This window comes from Mya arenaria, chromosome 8, assembly GCF_026914265.1.
Source record: "Mya arenaria isolate MELC-2E11 chromosome 8, ASM2691426v1".
Classification (NCBI taxonomy): Eukaryota; Metazoa; Mollusca; class Bivalvia; order Myida; family Myidae; genus Mya; species Mya arenaria.
In genome coordinates, this window is record NC_069129.1 from 50,860,025 (window position 1) to 50,878,946 (window position 18,922).

The 18,922-nt window shown below is 37.4% G+C and overlaps 3 protein-coding genes across 3 annotated transcripts; 1 reads left to right on the forward strand and 2 right to left on the reverse strand.

Annotated features, from left to right (window-relative positions):
* Nucleotides 1-1,567: 1,567 nt before the first annotated feature.
* LOC128244333 (sulfotransferase 1B1-like) lies at nt 1,568-6,492 on the reverse strand. Its single transcript, XM_052962349.1, has 4 exons — nt 6,234-6,492; nt 5,615-5,756; nt 3,172-3,340; nt 1,568-2,507 (listed from the first exon to the last, which is right to left on the reverse strand). Exons 1-4 carry the CDS (start codon nt 6,422-6,424, stop codon nt 2,377-2,379), a joined length of 633 nt encoding a protein of 210 aa, XP_052818309.1. The 5' UTR covers nt 6,425-6,492; the 3' UTR covers nt 1,568-2,376.
* Nucleotides 6,493-8,669: 2,177 nt separating this feature from the next.
* LOC128242381 (ER membrane protein complex subunit 4-like) lies at nt 8,670-18,672 on the forward strand. The gene is made up of 5 exons (XM_052959513.1): nt 8,670-8,747; nt 14,144-14,273; nt 14,726-14,879; nt 15,382-15,542; nt 18,108-18,672. The coding sequence occupies exons 1-5, from the start codon at nt 8,686-8,688 to the stop codon at nt 18,141-18,143; spliced, it is 543 nt and encodes a 180-aa protein (XP_052815473.1). The 5' UTR covers nt 8,670-8,685; the 3' UTR covers nt 18,144-18,672.
* Nucleotides 9,253-13,528, reverse strand: LOC128242380 (uncharacterized). Its single transcript, XM_052959512.1, has 2 exons — nt 12,044-13,528; nt 9,253-9,327 (listed from the first exon to the last, which is right to left on the reverse strand). Exons 1-2 carry the CDS (start codon nt 12,927-12,929, stop codon nt 9,266-9,268), a joined length of 948 nt encoding a protein of 315 aa, XP_052815472.1. The 5' UTR covers nt 12,930-13,528; the 3' UTR covers nt 9,253-9,265.
* Nucleotides 18,673-18,922: the final 250 nt, after the last annotated feature.

The window sequence follows — 18,922 nt, forward strand, 5'->3', positions numbered from 1 at the left end:
TCATACCACGAATTTCATGAAAAATTCGTAGTCTACCACATTTCTGCAGAAGCGGGATAAACATAGTTAAAAAAAGGCTAAAACCTTTTCAATTATTCAATAAGAATTTTTATTTTACATACATTGAGGTTTTGGCTCGGGCCAAGGCGTCCTCGGGATCAGTCCGCAGTTTTACTGTAAATAAATACACTTGTTAAATAGAGAGAGTAACTTTTATATTTAACGCCAAAACGTCTGGTTGGTCAGGCATTTCTTACTTCCCATGTAGAACTTGTAGTTTGCCAAAAACTGAAGAAATTACCACAGGAACAAAGATATATGATAAAAAAATCAATCAATAGTGTGACGTTTTATGTAAGTTATACTAAAAGGTATTCTGGATTTCAGTTCAAATCCATATTGCAGTCTCTATCCCGGAACCAGTTCCCCAAAAAATATTACGAGAGTACGGTAAAGAAGTTGACATACTCTCTATGTCTAATTATAAATACCAACGGTCTGCATGCCTAACCCGTGACCAAATTTAGATTCAAATGTTAGTATATTAAAACCAAATTGACATCTTTAATTTATTTCGTTAATAAACGAAAGTTATGATTTACCATACACTAAGTACTGGCTTTAAAGACAGCAAGCCATGGTTCACCATGCACTGAGTTCTGGTTTTGAAGACTCGCAAGTTGTATTTATTTGTGTATATCTAACATATGTAATAAGTTTATATCTGTATAACAGCCACTGTCTCCTCACTGTGATAATATTATAGTATTATTATATAGATTATAGTTTGAATTATATAATAATATAGTGTTATATATATTAAAGTTTGAATTACATAATAATATAGTGTTAGTTATTGTAAAACAAAATAAAAATAATGTATCTATAAAATTGTATTTTACCACTGATCTATGAATTGTCATGATATGTGTATATACGCAAAATTCTTGTATGCTCATGAGCCTATGGCCTTTATGCATTTGAAATAAACTATGAATAAACTATTTCACCATACACCGAGTACTGGTTTTAAAAACACCAATTCATAGTTCACCAACACAGAGTATTTTCGTTCACTACAGTGTAATATCTTAAACCAATATTTTAAAATAGGTGTTAATCTCATTGAATAAAAATCAATCCTGACTAGTTCTCCATAAATAAAATCGTTTGTGTAGAAGTTTTAACGCCAAGTAAATTCTTGCAAAAAAAAGTATGTGCTCTTACTACACTGTTTGCAAGTGAAACCCCCCAAACTTCACATCCATAGAATTAAAAAGGCTTAACTAGTTTATCAAATAAATCTATAACATGTTCAGTCGATACGTTAACAAAGCTTTGAAGGTATTTCTTCATTTTAAAAATAAATTGCCTTATTTGCTTGTCCTGACAATGTTTTCAGACATTCAATTATGACAATACAGGAGCCTCCTGATTTCCAAATAACAATATTTTGGTACAGTTCCAATTTCTGAATCACCATAATGATTTTGTGCTAATTTACCGCCTTTTCTGTAAGCAACAATGTATTTCATTTTTATTTACAGAAAGCTTCTATCTTCTACAGTAATTTTCTAAAATGTTAAGATTAGTTTGCATTTCTTCACTGGTATTTGCAAAAATCACAATGTCATCTGCATACATAAATAAAGAGAGTTACAACGTGTTAAGATCAATATCTTTGGCTCCATTCAGACACAACTCGTCTCCTTGGTCATTAAGATACATGGAAAATATAAAAGGGCTTAAACATTCCCTTGCCGGACACCGAGAAAACTTTCAAACAGTTCACCAGTTTCCCAAAGAAGTTAACTTGTGTCTTAACATTGATAAGATATTATATGCCTTTTTATAACACTTAACAATTTTCCTCTTAGACCTAATTTATATAATTTAAACCATATATTTGGCCTGACCAGATAGTCAAAGGCTTAATTCTAATCCACAAATAAACAAAACAGCTGTTTCATGTAAAAGAGTGCGTTTTGATGTCATTTTTGTCAATCATTCAGTCATCATCAGTTCAATCATAAGATAGCTAATTTCTGTTTCGATAGACAAGTACAAGTTATTTCGTGTGCAAATATGTATACTAACATTATTTCTTTCTCAAGTGTTCATATATTTGATATACTCCGACAATTTCACCAAAACACTCTTTCTTGCACAATCAAAATAATAAAAACTCTACTACCCGGTTAACAAAGTATTCAGTAAGGGCATAATTAAAAAAATGTTTCACCACAACGCACCCGCATTCTGTGTTTTGTTTTTACCTCCTTTTCCCCAAAACGAAAATACGGATTGACCATCGGAGATGCTAAACGAACGTTCGGCTCATGAGCATTTTAATGAGTCAGGCCAAACAAACTTGTATTAGGAGTTTTCTAAATTATGTGTGTATTTGAACTGAAAGATGGTATCTGCTCGGATCTGTGTGTTCCACTCGGAGTCGAAGTATTCCTTCTGTTCCAGCGTAAACCAGTTCTTCCAGTCCCCAACCTCACCTGAAATCAGACAAAAGTAACATTTCATTTCATTATCAATATTTTGCCGAGAATGGGGCGATGGGATCTTCAAACAGTAGCGTTATGGTTAGGGTTAGGGTTAGTTTATCCCCGACATATGGGATTCAGACATTTCCGGTGGGATCAGTGACCCGGAATATAGACTTTTCCGGTTTTCTGATACCTGACCAATCGTAACAACTCGGCCATCTCCGGCAAGTTTCAAGATAGTCAATTCCTGTTGGACACTGGCCGATTTGTTCCGATTGAAGCCTGGCACATGCCGGCAGTGATTTTGGCAACCGGACCCAGCGTTGCATTTATTCTACAAAATCGGCAGTTTTTCTCTAAATGTCTATGAGCCCCCTACCTCACCTCCTTTGGTTGGACAAACTAGAAATAGTTTCTATCAGAGTGTGTTGTACGTTACAAATAAGGTAAATGAGTCAATGTTTAAACAATGGTATACACATATTATGTGACCACTACTTCCACTCTTACGATGGAGTGACATGTTATAGCGTGAATATCCGACAATGTCTCATATATGGGAAGTGCACATATTTAAAGCAAATAAAATGTACCGTTATTGTTTAAACTGAACAGCATGACAAACATCTTAAACTAGCATAAAGCAGTTTCACAGACCTCGCACATAGCCTACCTTTCCTAAAGAAACGAAAGTTTTCATTAAACAGCCATTCTTCTTTTTTGGTAATCTTTTCCGCAGCCATCTTTTCGAAGCCACACATGTCTAGTATATCTCTCTTCAAACTGTCCGATATATCGATCTCTAGAAATGTAACAAGCCTTTCCATTTCTTTCATCCCGTTCTGAAGAAAAGATAAACACATTTTTATTTTATTTTCATAGATACTTTATATATATTATATAGTGATTTCATAAAGAAAGGCATTACGGAAGTGAAATTTGGGGCAACTGAAACAATACCGGATATGTTGAAATTGTTCAACTTCGATTAACACAATTCCTCAAAACATGTTACCCTCATAAACATTTTTGAAGCACACATTAACATATATAAATGTCCTGTTTGCCTTTTTATGCTAACATTTAAGAAAACGTCAATTTAATTGATACCAATTAGAAAATCGCGTGATAGACATAGTCGTATCGCCATTTTAGTGGGGTTATTACAACATAATGAACGCTATGTTTTTTATTAAGCAAAACAGGAAATAGCATCTAGAACTGAAGTGAAAATAACAGGAGTGAAAATGATATTTCGCCGGAAGCATAAAGGAAATAAAATAAGCAGACAGGTAAATGATACATAAAAAACTAATCTGTTCAATGTTTAAATAATAAATAAGCTTTATTTCACACACCACGATTCCTCACCATTAGCAGGTCCTATGAGTACATGTTATATAGAAGGTACCCGGCCAGTCTCCAAGCCCGAAACCTCTATAACAACCAGCCACTCGTTCAGGTAAACATGTTACGGTCCGTAGTTGTCTCTTTCTCCATTACCTGTTTTCTATCCACGATGCACATAACAAGTAATAGGAAACCTCGGCCCCACCTCTATTACCTCCACCCATTTGTTCATGTAGGCGGTGTAAGATCCGTATTCACCATTTTCAGGTCCAAGAAGTACATGACGTGTAGTGGCATTGCCTCTATAACGTCCTCTAGTACTTAAAGTACATGGCGTGTAGCAGGTACTGTGACACCGCCTCTATGCCGTTATGCCATTCGTTCAGTTAGGAGGGTAAAGCACCGTTTAACCATTTCCCGGTGGTCAAAGTACATGAAGTGTAGTAGGTATTGTGGCATCGCCTCTGTAGCGTCTTGCCATTCGTTCAGTTAGGAGGGTAAAGCACCGTACTAACCATTTCCCAGTAGTCAAAGTACATGAAGTGTAGTAGATACGGTGGCATCGCCTCTATTGCGTCTTGCCATTCGTTCAGTTAGGAGGGAAAAGCACCGTACTAACCATTTCCCAGTAGTCAAAGTGCATGAAGTGTAGTAGATACGGTGGCATCGCCTCTATTGCGTCTTGCCATTCGTTCAGTTAGGAGGGAAAAGCACCGTACTAACCATTTCCCAGTAGTCAAAGTGCATGAAGTGTAGTAGATACGGTGGCATCCCCTCTATTGCGTCTTGCCATTCGTTCAGTTAGGAGGGAAAAGCACCGTACTAACCATTTCCCAGTAGTCATAGTGCATGAAGTGTAGTAGATACGGTGGCATCCCCTCTATTGCGTCTTGCCATTCGTTCAGTTAGGAGGGAAAAGCACCGTACTAACCATTTCCCAGTAGTCAAAGTGCATGAAGTGTAGTAGATACGGTGGCATCGCCTCTGTTGCGTCTTGCCATTCGTTCAGTTAGGAGGGAAAAGCACCGTACTAACCATTTCCCAGTAGTCATAGTGCATGAAGTGTAGTAGATACGGTGGCATCGCCTCTGTTGCTTCTTGCCATTCGTTCAGTTAGGAGGGAAAAGCACCGTACTAACCATTTCCCAGTAGTCAAAGTGCATGAAGTGTAGTAGATACGGTGGCATCGCCTCTGTTGCGTCTTGCCATTCGTTCAGTTAGGAGGGAAAAGCACCGTACTAACCATTTCCCAGTAGTCAAAGTGCATGAAGTGTAGTAGATACGGTGGCATCCCCTCTATTGCGTCTTGCCATTCGTTCAGTTAGGAGGGAAAAGCACCGTACTAACCATTTCCCAGTAGTCATAGTGCATGAAGTGTAGTAGATACGGTGGCATCGCCTCTGTTGCTTCTTGCCATTCGTTCAGTTAGGAGGGAAAAGCACCGTACTAACCATTTCCCAGTAGTCAAAGTGCATGAAGTGTAGTAGATACGGTGGCATCGCCTCTGTTGCGTCTTGCCATTCGTTCAGTTAGGAGGGAAAAGCACCGTACTAACCATTTCCCAGTAGTCAAAGTGCATAAAGTGTAGTAGATACGGTGGCATCGCCTCTATTGCGTCTTGCCATTCGTTCAGTTAGGAGGGAAAAGCACCGTACTAACCATTTCCCAGTAGTCAAAGTGCATGAAGTGTAGTAGATACGGTGGCATCCCCTCTATTGCGTCTTGCCATTCGTTCAGTTAGGAGGGAAAAGCACCGTACTAACAACCTGTTTTTTCCATTGTCCGTTACCGTAGTTGTACATTTTCATGCCCCGCATATGGTTGAAAAATGAGACGGCCGTGTCCTTTGGATTTCGCAAACACAACATCGTCTTTATCTTCTTCTGTGCCAGGTCTTTGGGCAAAAATCTACAAAAAGGAGAAGTAAAACATGTCGACAGGCAGAACTTGGACTTGAAAAGAAGCTATCCAGTATATAACATTTTATAAGATGGATGAGAACGCATTAAGTTTTGGCAAAATGCCAAATGTACTACTGTAACCTCATGACGATTTGACATACAATGAAACAATAATCTTATTTTTTATTTTTTTTTGCATTTTAAGGCCAATGACACTCGAGTATTGTTCTAATGTTCTGTTCATCAATTTGACATAGATCAATTCTGACGAATGCACCAGCAACTACCAATAAATACCAATAAATTAGAGTCCAATTTTGACTTTGACAATCTAAAAGTATATCGGGCTACCTCAACCTACCTCCGCTCAACGACGATGATTTTGCGCCCCCCCCCCCCCTTGGATCCCCTAGTGGATATGGTCTGACATTTTATTGATTCATGTGTTAGGTTAACCTATAGGTGAGTCTTGAGGGCTCCTTACCTTGGTGGAAGATGACTGTTGATAACCCTGGGAGAGGATGCCTTGTCCACATCCTCCGCTCCTTGCGCCTCAATCATTGTCACGAGCTTAGTGATGTCCACCCGCTCCACCTTCCGCCGCAGTAACATCATTAACACCTCAAACACCCAGTTCGTACCTGCCCACATGTAAGAGGAGCAAATATAATTCATCAGAATGGATGTTTACAATTTATTTCAGTTATTTAGGCAAACCATGTAACTAGTCCATACTAACATATTAAATGGAAATTATTGGACCTATTATGCACCAGTCAATTGTAACCACGGTCCCTCCAGGTCCGGGGAATAGCGGGGACTTTGACAATCGGTCCAGCCAAGCCCGGGTCGAACTCATGATAAAATCCTCGCCAAATTCCCCCGCACCCAAATGACCCTAAGTAAGGCACATTCCCCGCTATATTTGGCACGAATACAAATTCACCGAATTCAACCGGTACTGCGGGGCCACCGGGAAGGTAAAAACACGGCCCATTTCCCCGGCTATCACCGGTATAACCCCGGACCTTGGGGCCGTGGTTACAATTGATTAGTGCATTACGATCTGTTGTCTATCGACTGGCTGTTGAAAGACTGGGAAACGTAGCATGTCTAAATAATAAAAACGTTTCACTGAGAACGGTTTTAAAACATGTCGCTAGTAACCTTGTCTTTCTATGACTCACTTCACTTCTGGATTTAGACTTACTTCACTTCTGGATTTTATTTCAACTACATGTACTTGTATTGGGTTTAGATTGGATAGTTTCAGATGTGTTTCACTGGTTTATACTGGTAAAGCAATTTGAGCGATGCCTTAATAATTAAGTCATCCACCAGGGGCGTAGCTAGACCTAAAAAACGTGTAGGCCGGCTGGTTCTCTGTGAGTTTGGTGACTTTTATATGTGCATTTCATACACAATTATATTTGCAAAACTGTATCCTTGCAAAATTTTTTCCTGTATATACGATTTTTATCCCAACACCAACTTCCTTTTACATCTAAATACCAAATTGAATTTATGTTTTGAAAAGTACTGTTAGTTGTTTGTGTATGAAAATATATACGATCTAGGAAGAACAGCTCTGTAATCTAATAACTCCAGTGAAAACAACGTTCGTCGCACGTGAATAAATTATCAACACTTGTATGTATGTCAGGCAAGTGCAAAAAGTGTGGTATTTCTCATCAGTTTTTACATTTGTTTGCAAATGTGCAAAAATAAACTCAACGGCTATCAGATATAGAAAAAAAATTTGGGGTCGCCTTCGAACTTTTATAGTTGATAAAATTTACCGACACAGCGATTTGTAATAGATAATTCGAACACGAAGCCTTTTAAACATATCCCTAGGTATCAAGGCCATTCTTTTAAACTTGTTTATTTTCAATGGTTCGACTAAATCTCTGCCGAAGTAAATTTGGATGACCGGCGTAAAGTCTGAGTTACAGCTACGATTTCGTCTACGACTGCCTACGATTTAGAAAAAAGAGGTGATCCTGCACAGAAAGGGAAAAACTCGTAACAGAATCTGTGTTGGGAATCTTGGTAGGTCATACGTACATTCGCTACGGCATCGTACCACACCCTTGGCGAGTCATGGCAGGTCATGAATACATTCGCTACGGCATCGTAACACCACAGTGATTTCATGGGAATGAACTCCTGCTTTGGTGCCATTTGACCTGTACAAAATTTAATGACATTTAACATAATAAAATATTTCTTCTTCAGATTTATCAAAGGAGTCACTCCTACCAACTATCTAGCATAAACTAACTAATCACTCCTACCAACTATCTAGCATAAACTAACTAAAACAATATCATAAAATCTCGAAATGCCTAAATAGAGGCATTTACTGTATTTAGGCATTTCGAGATTTTCTGACCAAAAAATATATATATAATGTATAAAAAATACATTTATAATGATCATCTTGTTGCAGGTAATATCCTTTAATATCCTTTAATTTATGTTTAAATACATAGCGATAGTCAACGAATGAGCGTTCATGTGCAGATGGTTAGCACTTTCGCCGTTGTCGTTTGTCCACCCCGAAGTCCCGGTCACAACTGTTCGTACGAAATTGTGACGTGATAGACCCATACAGTAAGATATTTGTCGTGGCAAGTTATTTCTACATACCCGAAATCAATTTCGAGTGGTCACAAGGGCTACGACACATCGACGATAGATTGGTGATGAAGACGCGACAAAAAAGATACGTCGTAGTCACAGTTTGAAATCCACTGGTTCCTGTATCAACCCGCACCCCAATCGTAACAACTCGGCCATCTCCGGCAAGCTTCAATTCCTGTTGGATACTTGCCGGGGTGTTCCGATTGCCCGAACCCAGTCCAATATCTGATAATAGTTGAATGTAACCCACCGGGATATATTTGGCTAGGAAATATTTACCTGCTCACAAGATGGCCACGAAAGGAGAAAAGAAATTTCACAAATGGACAATCGATTTTACTGGAGCAAATAGGTGATTATAGATTACATACAAAACTTACTTCATTTTCTGTGTTTCTGAAGCTGTCATTTTATTTAAAACAAACTAGCGCTGCTCTTACAAAAGCCTTTGGAAAAGAAACTTGTCATTTTTCATGCTGGGCACCTTTTAGTCATTCTAAAATGCCGTCCAGGCTTTTTTTTAATGATGGTTAGCCTGGTCCAGGCTAACCATCATTAAAAAAAAGCCTGGACGGCATTTTAGAATGACTAAGCACCTTTAAGTTTCATAATGATTATAAAATTATGCCGATCTGTTTTTATTATGCTTTGGTTTCTATTTGGTTTGAATTGGGTTAAAACTAAGTATTGATTATTCACTAGCATTGTTCTAGCATTCAAGCACTTTTGAGTCCCACCTTGGCGGGTTAAGGCGTTGTTTTTTACCGGTTTACTCAGCTGGTGTCAAGAGTATTTGGATTTGCCAAGAAGGTTATTTTGGGTGAAGGTGGTGTGTGATTGCTAAGCTCAGTTGGTAGTGTTCCAAGCTATCTATCTATCTTTGAATACTGCCGAACCCCTCTTTCGAGTATTACTGGCAGGTGCGCGTCGGACTGTTAGTAAAGTGAAAGAAAGAAATAAAAGATAACATTGTGGGACATGGAATAGAAAAACAAAATCCAGTCATGGTTAAAACTAGTTAGTCGTGAGAACATTTTTAAAAAGTAAAATATGATAGTACGTAAAACTAATATTGTAAGCTTGACACTGCCTGTTTGAACCTATCAAGTTCTGTTGCTGGCAGAGTTGCTACATTGACGGGCAGGCTATTCCAAAGAACTATGCTATGGGGGTAAAAGGACCACTTGTGATAATCGGATTGGACTTGGATTTGCTGAAAGCTATGGGGATGAACGTGCCGGCTAAGTCTGACAGGCTTCTGGATATAGGGTGGAAGGTTAATGGCCACGATGTTGTGTAAGATTTTGAAGAACATGATGAGCCGCATGTCATTTCTGCGATATTCGAGAGACCGCCAGCCAAGGCTGTTTTGCATCTCAGTAACACTTGCAAGAGGGGAATAGTTGTATTTAACCCAGCGGATGGCTCTTCGCTGGACCATTTCGATTTTATTTTTATTTGACTGTGTGTAGGGGCTCCAGACTGTTGATGCATATTCAACTTGCGGGCGAATTAGGGTTTTGTAAGCCATAGCTTTCACAGATTCATTTCTTGTGGTAATGTTACGCTTAAGAAAGCCCAAGGTCTTATTGGCTGTTGCTGTTATTCTTGTAATGTGGGAGTTGTATGAAATATCTGATGAAAGGTCTAAGCCGAGATATTTTGCACAGGGGACAGGTTGGAGTGTTTGACCATGGAGTATGTAATTGTGCTTAATGACTTTTTTGTTTTTGGTGATGTGGAGTACTTGACATTTAGAGGGGTTGAACTCCATGTCCCAATCTCTCTCCCATTGTTCCATACATGCCAGATCTTCCTGAAGCATTTGAGAGTCAGACAGTGAATTTATTGTAAGATAAACTGCCGTATCATCGGCAAAAAGTCGTATTTGGGATTGTACTGTAAGGGGAAGTGTATTTATATAGATCAGAAAGCAGAGGGGCCCAAGGACAGAGCCTTGGGGCACACCTGAAGTGACTGGTACTGCTCTTGATTGATCGCCCTCTAGGACAACTGTTTGGTTTCTACCAATAAGAAAAGATCTAGTCCAATTAAGAATCTGGGATGAAACACCATGTTCCTGAAGTGTATATAGAAGTTTAAGATGGTTAACTTTATCGAAAGCTTTCGAAAAGTCTAGCAATATCAGATCTGTCTGTTTCCCTTTTGCCAGATTATTAACAAGAAAGTCTGTCAATTGAAGAAGCTGCGTTTCACAAGAACGCAGTTCTCGGAACCCATGCTGGAGGTCGTAAAGAATTTTGTTTTCTGTAAAGTGAGAAGATAGGGCAGACGCAACTATATGTTCGAGAGTTTTGCATAAGATACAGGTCAAAGAAATTGGGCGGTAATTTCCTGGGTCAGTGATGTCTCCCTTCTTAAAAAGAGGGCAAACAAATGCAGAAGTCCAATCAGATGGGATTTTTCCAGAAGACAAGGACTTTTGGAATAAGACTGACACAACATCAGCAATTTCATGGCTTACATGTAGTTCTTTTAAGACAACAGGTTTAAGGAGGTCAGGGCCAGAGGCCTTCCCAGTGTTAAGGTTTTTGAGAAGTTTTAGAACCCCATTTTTGTCAACAACTATGTCCTTCATGGGGGTGTACTTACAAAACTGCAGGGGGTTTAGGCGACGGAGGTTTTGAAGACATAACTGTTTTAGAGACAATGGGGAAGCTGGAGAGAAAACAGATTGGAACTGTTTGTTGAGGATGTTAGCCTTGTCAGTGTTGTCTGTTTTCAAAGTGCCAGTTGTACTATCCATAAGTGGGGAAGATACTTGTGAGTCTTGCTTGGAGTTCTTTATTAGATTGTACAACTTTTTAGTAGAGAATTTGCTCTGAACTCCAGGTTCCAAATTTTCACAGTTTGAGATATCCAATATATTTTCAAGGTATCGGTCATATGACTGCTTAATTTGAATCTTTATAGTACATTTCAATTTCTTAAACTGTTTCCATATTTGGTGGTTTGTTTTATTTTGTTTGACTTTTTGATATAGTTTGTCCCGTTTATGCAATAGCTTTCTAATGGATTTATTAATCCAAGGAAGTGATCTTTTAGGTCGTATATGCTTGATAGGGATATAGGTTGCTATCCCTGTAGATATTGCACTTTTGAACCTCTGCCAAAGCTCCTCAACAGATATTTGTTCATGATTATGAAGGATGTCAACTTTAACTGTAGAGAAATATTTCCTGAATTCAGGCCAGTTAGCTTTGCTGTAAACGCTACATACTCTAGGTTTTTGTTTAAGAGAAGTCGGACGTGCACTAATGCTAGCAGAAACAATATCATGATCTGAGATTCCAGATATAATGTTTACTGATTGTACTAAGGTCGGATTGGAGAGTAGTAAGAGATCTAGGATATTTCCTTCTCGTGTGTACTCATTAACCATTTGTGTTAGATTAAAATCACTTAAAATGTCAAGGAACTTGTCATATACAGCATGGTTGTAGCCTGCTTGTAAAATTGGGTTATTTTCTGTGTCCCAAGATAGTTTTGGCAAGTTGAAGTCTCCAAGTATGATCTTCTGACCTTTAAGTTTTTGAGCAAGCAATAAGGATTTTTCCAATTCATAAATACTATCAATATCAAGTTCATGTGGCTTGTAAAAGCTAGATATATAAATTGGTTTGCTACCTGTGATTTCAAGTTTGATCCAGAGGATTTCACAGTTTGTATTCAGATTTGGTTGAACTGATGGAATTAAGTTGTTTTTTACAAGGATAAAGACCCCACCTCCCTTGCCTGATTTTCTATCCCGTCTGAATACTGTATACCCAAGACTTTCAGGAAAAATTTCAGAGGAATAATGGTCAGCAGTAAGCCATGACTCAGTACCGGCCACAATATCTGGGTTTTGGTCTGAAAGAAGGTTATGGAATTCATGTTTCTTCTTAACAATTGACTGGCAATTTACCAATAGAAATTTTAGTTTAGAAGCAAATCTTTTGATGTGTGGTTTTTGAGTTTCTGATTTTTGATTTAGAGGCGTATTTTCATGAGACAGGGCTGAAAAGCTGTTTGTCGAAGAGATTGATAAGATACTGGATGTGATAGAGTGGTTTGAATTATCGCACACTGTGCATGTCCAAGCAAAAGAAGCATCAGTGTGGATTAAGTCCTGGTACCATGAGTGTTCTAGGTTTTGGCACTGGATGTGAAACCATAGTCCACACTTGTCACATTCTACAGCTGGGTCAGAGTCCAGAACCTCTGCACCACAGGTACCACAGGGGAAATCAGGGCCAGGGTTCGATTCAATATCGCTGGCAAGAGAAAGGAGCAGAATTGTGAGGTATAGCAAAGATTTGTCCTTATGTGGTTTAATAGGTTGCATGTAGAATTTAAATCTAGTTTTTAGGCCAACAACTACCATGCCACTTGCAAATGAATTATCTGGGTTATAGCGGTCTTTGACTGAATATATTCTCGGAAGCAATTTGACAGCAGATACATCTTTTACTTGTGTGAGAACTGCGACAACTGCAAAGAGTAAACAACTCACCAGAATGCCGGTTTTCATCTTTGTTTACGTTTTGATTTTACACACCGGAAGCTGTCAGAGGTCAAGGCCGTTTCGAGGGGGATAATGACAACTATGTAAAATACCTGAAAACTGCAGGAAACTGCACAGCAAGCAAAACTATGAGTGAAACTAGAAATAATATTTATATATAAACTCAAATCCACTGAAAATCCGCTATAGATATAGCCAAAAATAATGTTTTAACACGATTTGCAGAGAGAGGTAGAAGAAAGGTGTTAGTGTCTGACGCATGCGCACTACTGATCCAAGCTTCAATGTTAAACTGTTTCAAAATTGTTTATGAACACGAACACAATGAAGTATTGAATCCCAGCGTTACACACCACCTCGAATACTCTATTGTATATGCTTATGAAAATTTACGGGGCTTTCTGTGGTTTTCGGTAATTCCACCGATCAACGAAAAAATTATTCTTTAATTAACACAAGGCTAATTTGTGCCAAACAGGGGGTCAGTTTTCATCAAGTGAATTCCAATAGTTAGTTTCTGCACTATTAAGAGTTTGTTTGTCGATGGATCATTCTTATTTTTAAATGGCATAATTTAAAAACATATTTTTATTGGTCAGTTTAAGTTAAACAAATGCAACCTGTTCATGTATGCATGCATTATGGTAGATGAGCCCACCTTTCCTGTAGTAAGTCCCTGGTGGTATGTCATAGTATATTCCAAATAACTGAAGACTGCTGTCACCAACTCAATTTCTTTGATGTGAAATGATGACCATTCAGTGCTTAAAATACTTGAAATGCTAAGTTGATTTGCAAACAGTACTTAACAAGTGTGTGTCAAGCCTCATTGTTTTTCGTTCTTCCTGCCCAGTTTTACTTTTAAATGTTATGACACATAGACAGTTAGACACTATATGGCTATGTTTTATCATCTTGTGACACTGAAACCGAAATTTCCATGGACAGTGTAGAAGAGCGAAAAACAATGAAGAGCATAAAAAACAATGAAAATATGATAAGCATTTTTTATCTGGTTTACTTTAAATTTCAAACTTTCCCTACCATTATTGCTGACAGCAGTCATAAAAATAAGACTCATGTAAAAACATGCCCAGTTTATTACACAAGTGCTTGGCATCAACTTTAAAAAAAAATCATCCCCACCAATCTTCAAGCCATTGTGTACCACTTAAAATGATATCATTGTTTTTGAGCTATTCCATATTCTACTCACACAGGCTGAAAGGAGAGAAACAGGTTGCAGTTTCACAATCTTCAGTTCCGGCCCCCTTTGGATACTTAGAAAAGGCCAGCAAAAAAGATGAAACCAAAAAAGAAAAAGAAGATAATGAACAGTTAATAATCAAGGTAAATATGTCACTCTGCTGATACTTTGAAAGTTGTAAATAATAAAACTGTTTCCTTTAAGTCCATTTATGAAAAGATTTGAAAGCAAATTAAAATTCAAATGTAGGTAATTTAGTGTTTTTCAAAAGTTTATGTTTGATGAGTCTGAGTGTACAGAATGTTTGAACAGCAAGATTTTGTTTCTGATTTGCAGCCTCATGTTTTAGAACTGGAAATTCAAATGATTTTTATATCATCTAATTTATTTATGTTCTAGATAAAAAAATCATGCTACGTACATTTTTGTTTACTTTGGTCTAGTCAGACCTGTACATTCATGTACTTGTGGAAAGTCACATATTTAGTGTCATATCTTTTAGCTATAATGGCATGGTAATAGTTTTAAAGATTACTGTAAGATTTGAAATAGATATAAATGGATTTATTTGAGGATTTTCTTACCTTTATTTCAGAAATCTTGGGACGTGTCTCTTGCACCGCTGAAGCAGATTCCGATGAATTTCTTCATCATGTGGATGGCAGGCAACACGATCTCTATTTTTCCTATCATGATGGTGGGGATGATGTTTTTCCGACCAATACAAGCCCTTATGTCAGCTTCAAACAGTATGTTTCAAGATTTTATTGGCAGATTTTTAACAAGTTTTTTATGGGTACAACCATTTCTAGTAAAACATTTTTAATTGAAAATGGTCAATGGAAGATAGTTTTCATTTTTGATCAGGCCCTAAAGTTATGCTGAAATCGTTTTTAGAAACTATTCAAAATAAAGTTAAATTAAAAAAAATCTATGTAAGGGCTTAAAAACTCAGGTTACAAACACTACCTATAAAGTAGGTGCTGACCCTACTGATTTTTGAGCCTGTCCGTTTTAATGTGTAGTTTAAAAGGCTTTATACTGAAGATAACTTAAGCTAGATAAGCTATTATTCAATGATGACAATAATATTTTTACATAAAGCTTAATAAAAAAAGCCTACCTACCCTACCCTTAACATGATATGTTTTTGCCTTGCTCAAAATATGTTTTGTGATGCCAATATATTTTGGTACTAGCTCATACAAGACATACATGTAAGTACCCAAAATGATTTCTGGTCATTTACAGCTGCTTTCAAGATGATAGAAGGAAGGCAGGCCACTCTTCAGAAGTTTGTGTACATAGTGGGCAATATGGTGTCCCTGGGGCTTGCGGTATACAAGTGTCAAACCATGGGCCTCCTACCAACCACTGCTTCAGACTGGCTTGCATTTATTGACGTGCCAAAGGTATGTTTCGGGATTTTTATCTTGACTTGGGGTTTTTTGGTAGGCTTATGAAAAAATAAAATATTGACATAGTTTTTTACCTATTTTCTAAAACTGTAATCTCGGTTTTGGACTGATAAAAAACCACTAAAGATACAAACATTGAACATTTTTATTCTCTTCTTTTATAATCACAAAATTCTGCACTCATGTTCATTATGATAATACACATGTATGAGTCAAGTCTCATGAGTCGGGCTGAAATATATATCTAGGAATGCCCCTTGTTGGAATAAAATACCAAGAAATGTTGGTTGTCTGCTTGCGGTGCTGCTGTGAATTAGTTTTAATTATTGTAAAAGGTACATTTTATTAGTTTAAATTTATATTCCCCATTGTATAGAGACACCTTGACAATTATATTGTATGAACTACACAATATTATCATGTCTTTGTTTTTACTAGTATTTTTTATCCAGTTATTAGCAAATTGTTTTTACACAAACATTTATTATTGAAAACCCTTCTTAAGGTGACTTAAAATTAATTGCAAGATTTTTATCCCCTCCCAACTCTCTTCCTTAAATTATATTGACTTAAATAAAAATGTTGAACTAGTGTCTGTAATTTCGTATCGGTTAAGTACTGTCTGGGAACAGCGTTTATATTCATACCTACCATGCTGATGTGTAACGTTCACGTGGAAAAAGGAGATTTGATACAATCATGTTCATGTTATGCAATAAGTAAGTGCATGAACTGATATTGAATAGTGAAACAGCATTTAATAGCAAATTATAAATAAATTGTCTCCCCTGCCCCCATTAAAAAAATGGATAAAAATCTCGCAATAAATTTATATCGGCCTTTACAATAGATGTATATTATAATGATCAGAATTCAGATGAAGAAGTTTTCACTTATTTTTCGTCAAGATGAATAATCATTTATTATATATATATAAATGTAAGGATTGACCACATTTTATCTATATTGTTTTCTTTTTATGCACCCGAAGGTGGGCATATTAAAATCGCACCGTCCGTCCGTCCGGCTCTGTAACTTTCCCTTGTATGGACAGATTTTAAAATAACTTGCCACATGTGTTCCACATACCAAGACGACGTGTGGCGTGCAAGACTCGTGTCCCTACCTCAAAGGTCAAGGTCACACTTAGTGTTTATTCACAATGGAGTGCTGCATATAAGGACATAGAGTATAGGTTGTCGTGTCCGGGCTGTAACTTTCTCTTGTATGGACAGATTTTAAAATAACTTGCCACATGTGTACCACATACCAAGACGACGTGTCGCGTGCAAGACCCGTGTCCCTACCTCAAAGGTCAAGGTCACACTTAGTGTTTATTTACAATGGAGTACTGCATATAAGGACATAGAGTATAGGTTATCGTGTCCGGGCTGTAACTTTCCCTTGTATGGACAGATTTTAAAATAACTTGCCAAATGTGTTCCACATACCAAGACGACGTGTGGCGTGCAAGCCTCGTGTCCCTACCTCAAAGGTCAAGGTCACACTTAGTGTTTATTCACAATGGAGTGCTGCATATAACGACATAGAGTATGGGTTGTCGTGTCCGGGCTGTAACTTTCTCTTGTATGGACAGATTTTAAAATAACTTGCCACATGTGTTCCACATACCAAGACGACGTGTCGTGTGCAAGACAAGTGTCCCTGCCTCAAAGGTCAAGGTCACACATAGTGTTAATTCACAATGGAGTGCTGCATATAAGGACATAGAGTATAGGTTGTCGTGTCCGGGCTGTAACTTTCCCTTGTATGGACAGATTTTAAAATAACTTGCCACATGTGTTCCACAAGACCCATGTCCCTACCTCAAAGGTCAAGGTCACACTTAGTGTTTATTTACAATGGAGTGCTGCATATAAGGACATAGAGTATAGGTTGTCGTGTCAGGGCTGTTACGTTCCCTTGTATGGACAGATTTTAAAATCACTTGCTACATGTGTTCCACATACGAAGACAACGTGTCGTGTGCAAGACCCATGTCCCTACCTCTTAGGTGAAAGATACACTAAGTGTTTATTCACAAGGGAATTCTGAATATAAGGACATAACAGTGTAGGTTGTCTAGTATGGGTGGTATTTTTTTATGTTCAGAGGCAATTTAAAATAACTTGCCATATGTATTTGACAGGCAAGATCAACTTCTCATGTACTGACCTTGTTCGTAGGTCAATGTCACATTCGGGGGCATTCGTCACATACTGTGACAGCTCTTGTTTAGTCATTTTTTTACAATAGGCTTAAAAAATTACTGACATAACAGCTACTTTAATATCATAGAAGAAGTTCTCATCTCGTCCAACATGCTTCCAAACCATTCCCCCATCCTTATGTGTTTTTACTGAAAAAGAAATTGGCTTAAATGCAAATTGACCAAAAGACTGGGACACTGAGCTGAAATAAAATGTACAGCATGTATTCTTTGTTATACAAAAAGTAAATTTGGCCGACCAGCACTTCTTATTCAGAAACCGGATGAAAATCAGATGTGTTTTTGTTTGTTTTGAAGCTGTAAAAATTATGTATTTTTTACTTTTTCAGCGGATTGAATGGTCCGGTGGTGGGTCAGCCTTGTGATGACAGTTGCTTTCATCTTGCATTGAAGTTTTCACCCCTATCATCATGAGACATAAGGTTGCCTCCCTTGTCAAGAGGTCTACTGGTGGATGGTCTCCCTTTACTGTCAAATTTCTTGACAGTTGATGAGTTCCGAGAGGGATCAGTTATAACATTTAAAATTGACACATCTAAAAAGGAATCAAAACTTATATAAAAAAAAAAAATGAAAAAATAATGACAAAATTTGTATATGGCTTTTATGATGTATTAATAAACTATATTTCTGCTTGTAATAAATATGTCATAAAATGTTAAGAACTGATAATGAAACTTTCTCGACACTATCACAAATTTCATTTTCATTATTTGGGTAAATGTTTCAATGTACATGTAGGTATGAGTTGACTGTTTTTATTTATCATTTTAACTGTAAATATTGATTTTATGTGCAATAGTCAGAGCTACAGGACTAGTATGTAAAAGTTCCAGAAAACATTATGACCTTATCCATTGTAAATGAAAAGAAATAAAAGACATGAAAATACAACATCTTATGTTATTCAGTGCTGGTTAAAAGTACATCCCTGGCCAATGTATTTTGCAACCATAAAGTGTTCAAACGTTTATATATGTGCTTTCTTTTGAATACCGTTGTTCATGTATATAGTGTACTTAGATTCTAAGTTAAGCGAATGATATCAAGCTTTCAAAAAATGTATAATTATCTATTTCAATCACAAAGTTCTCCATATCCTTTGCAATGTGCAGTTTTATCATCCCTTTCGAGTGTTATTTTG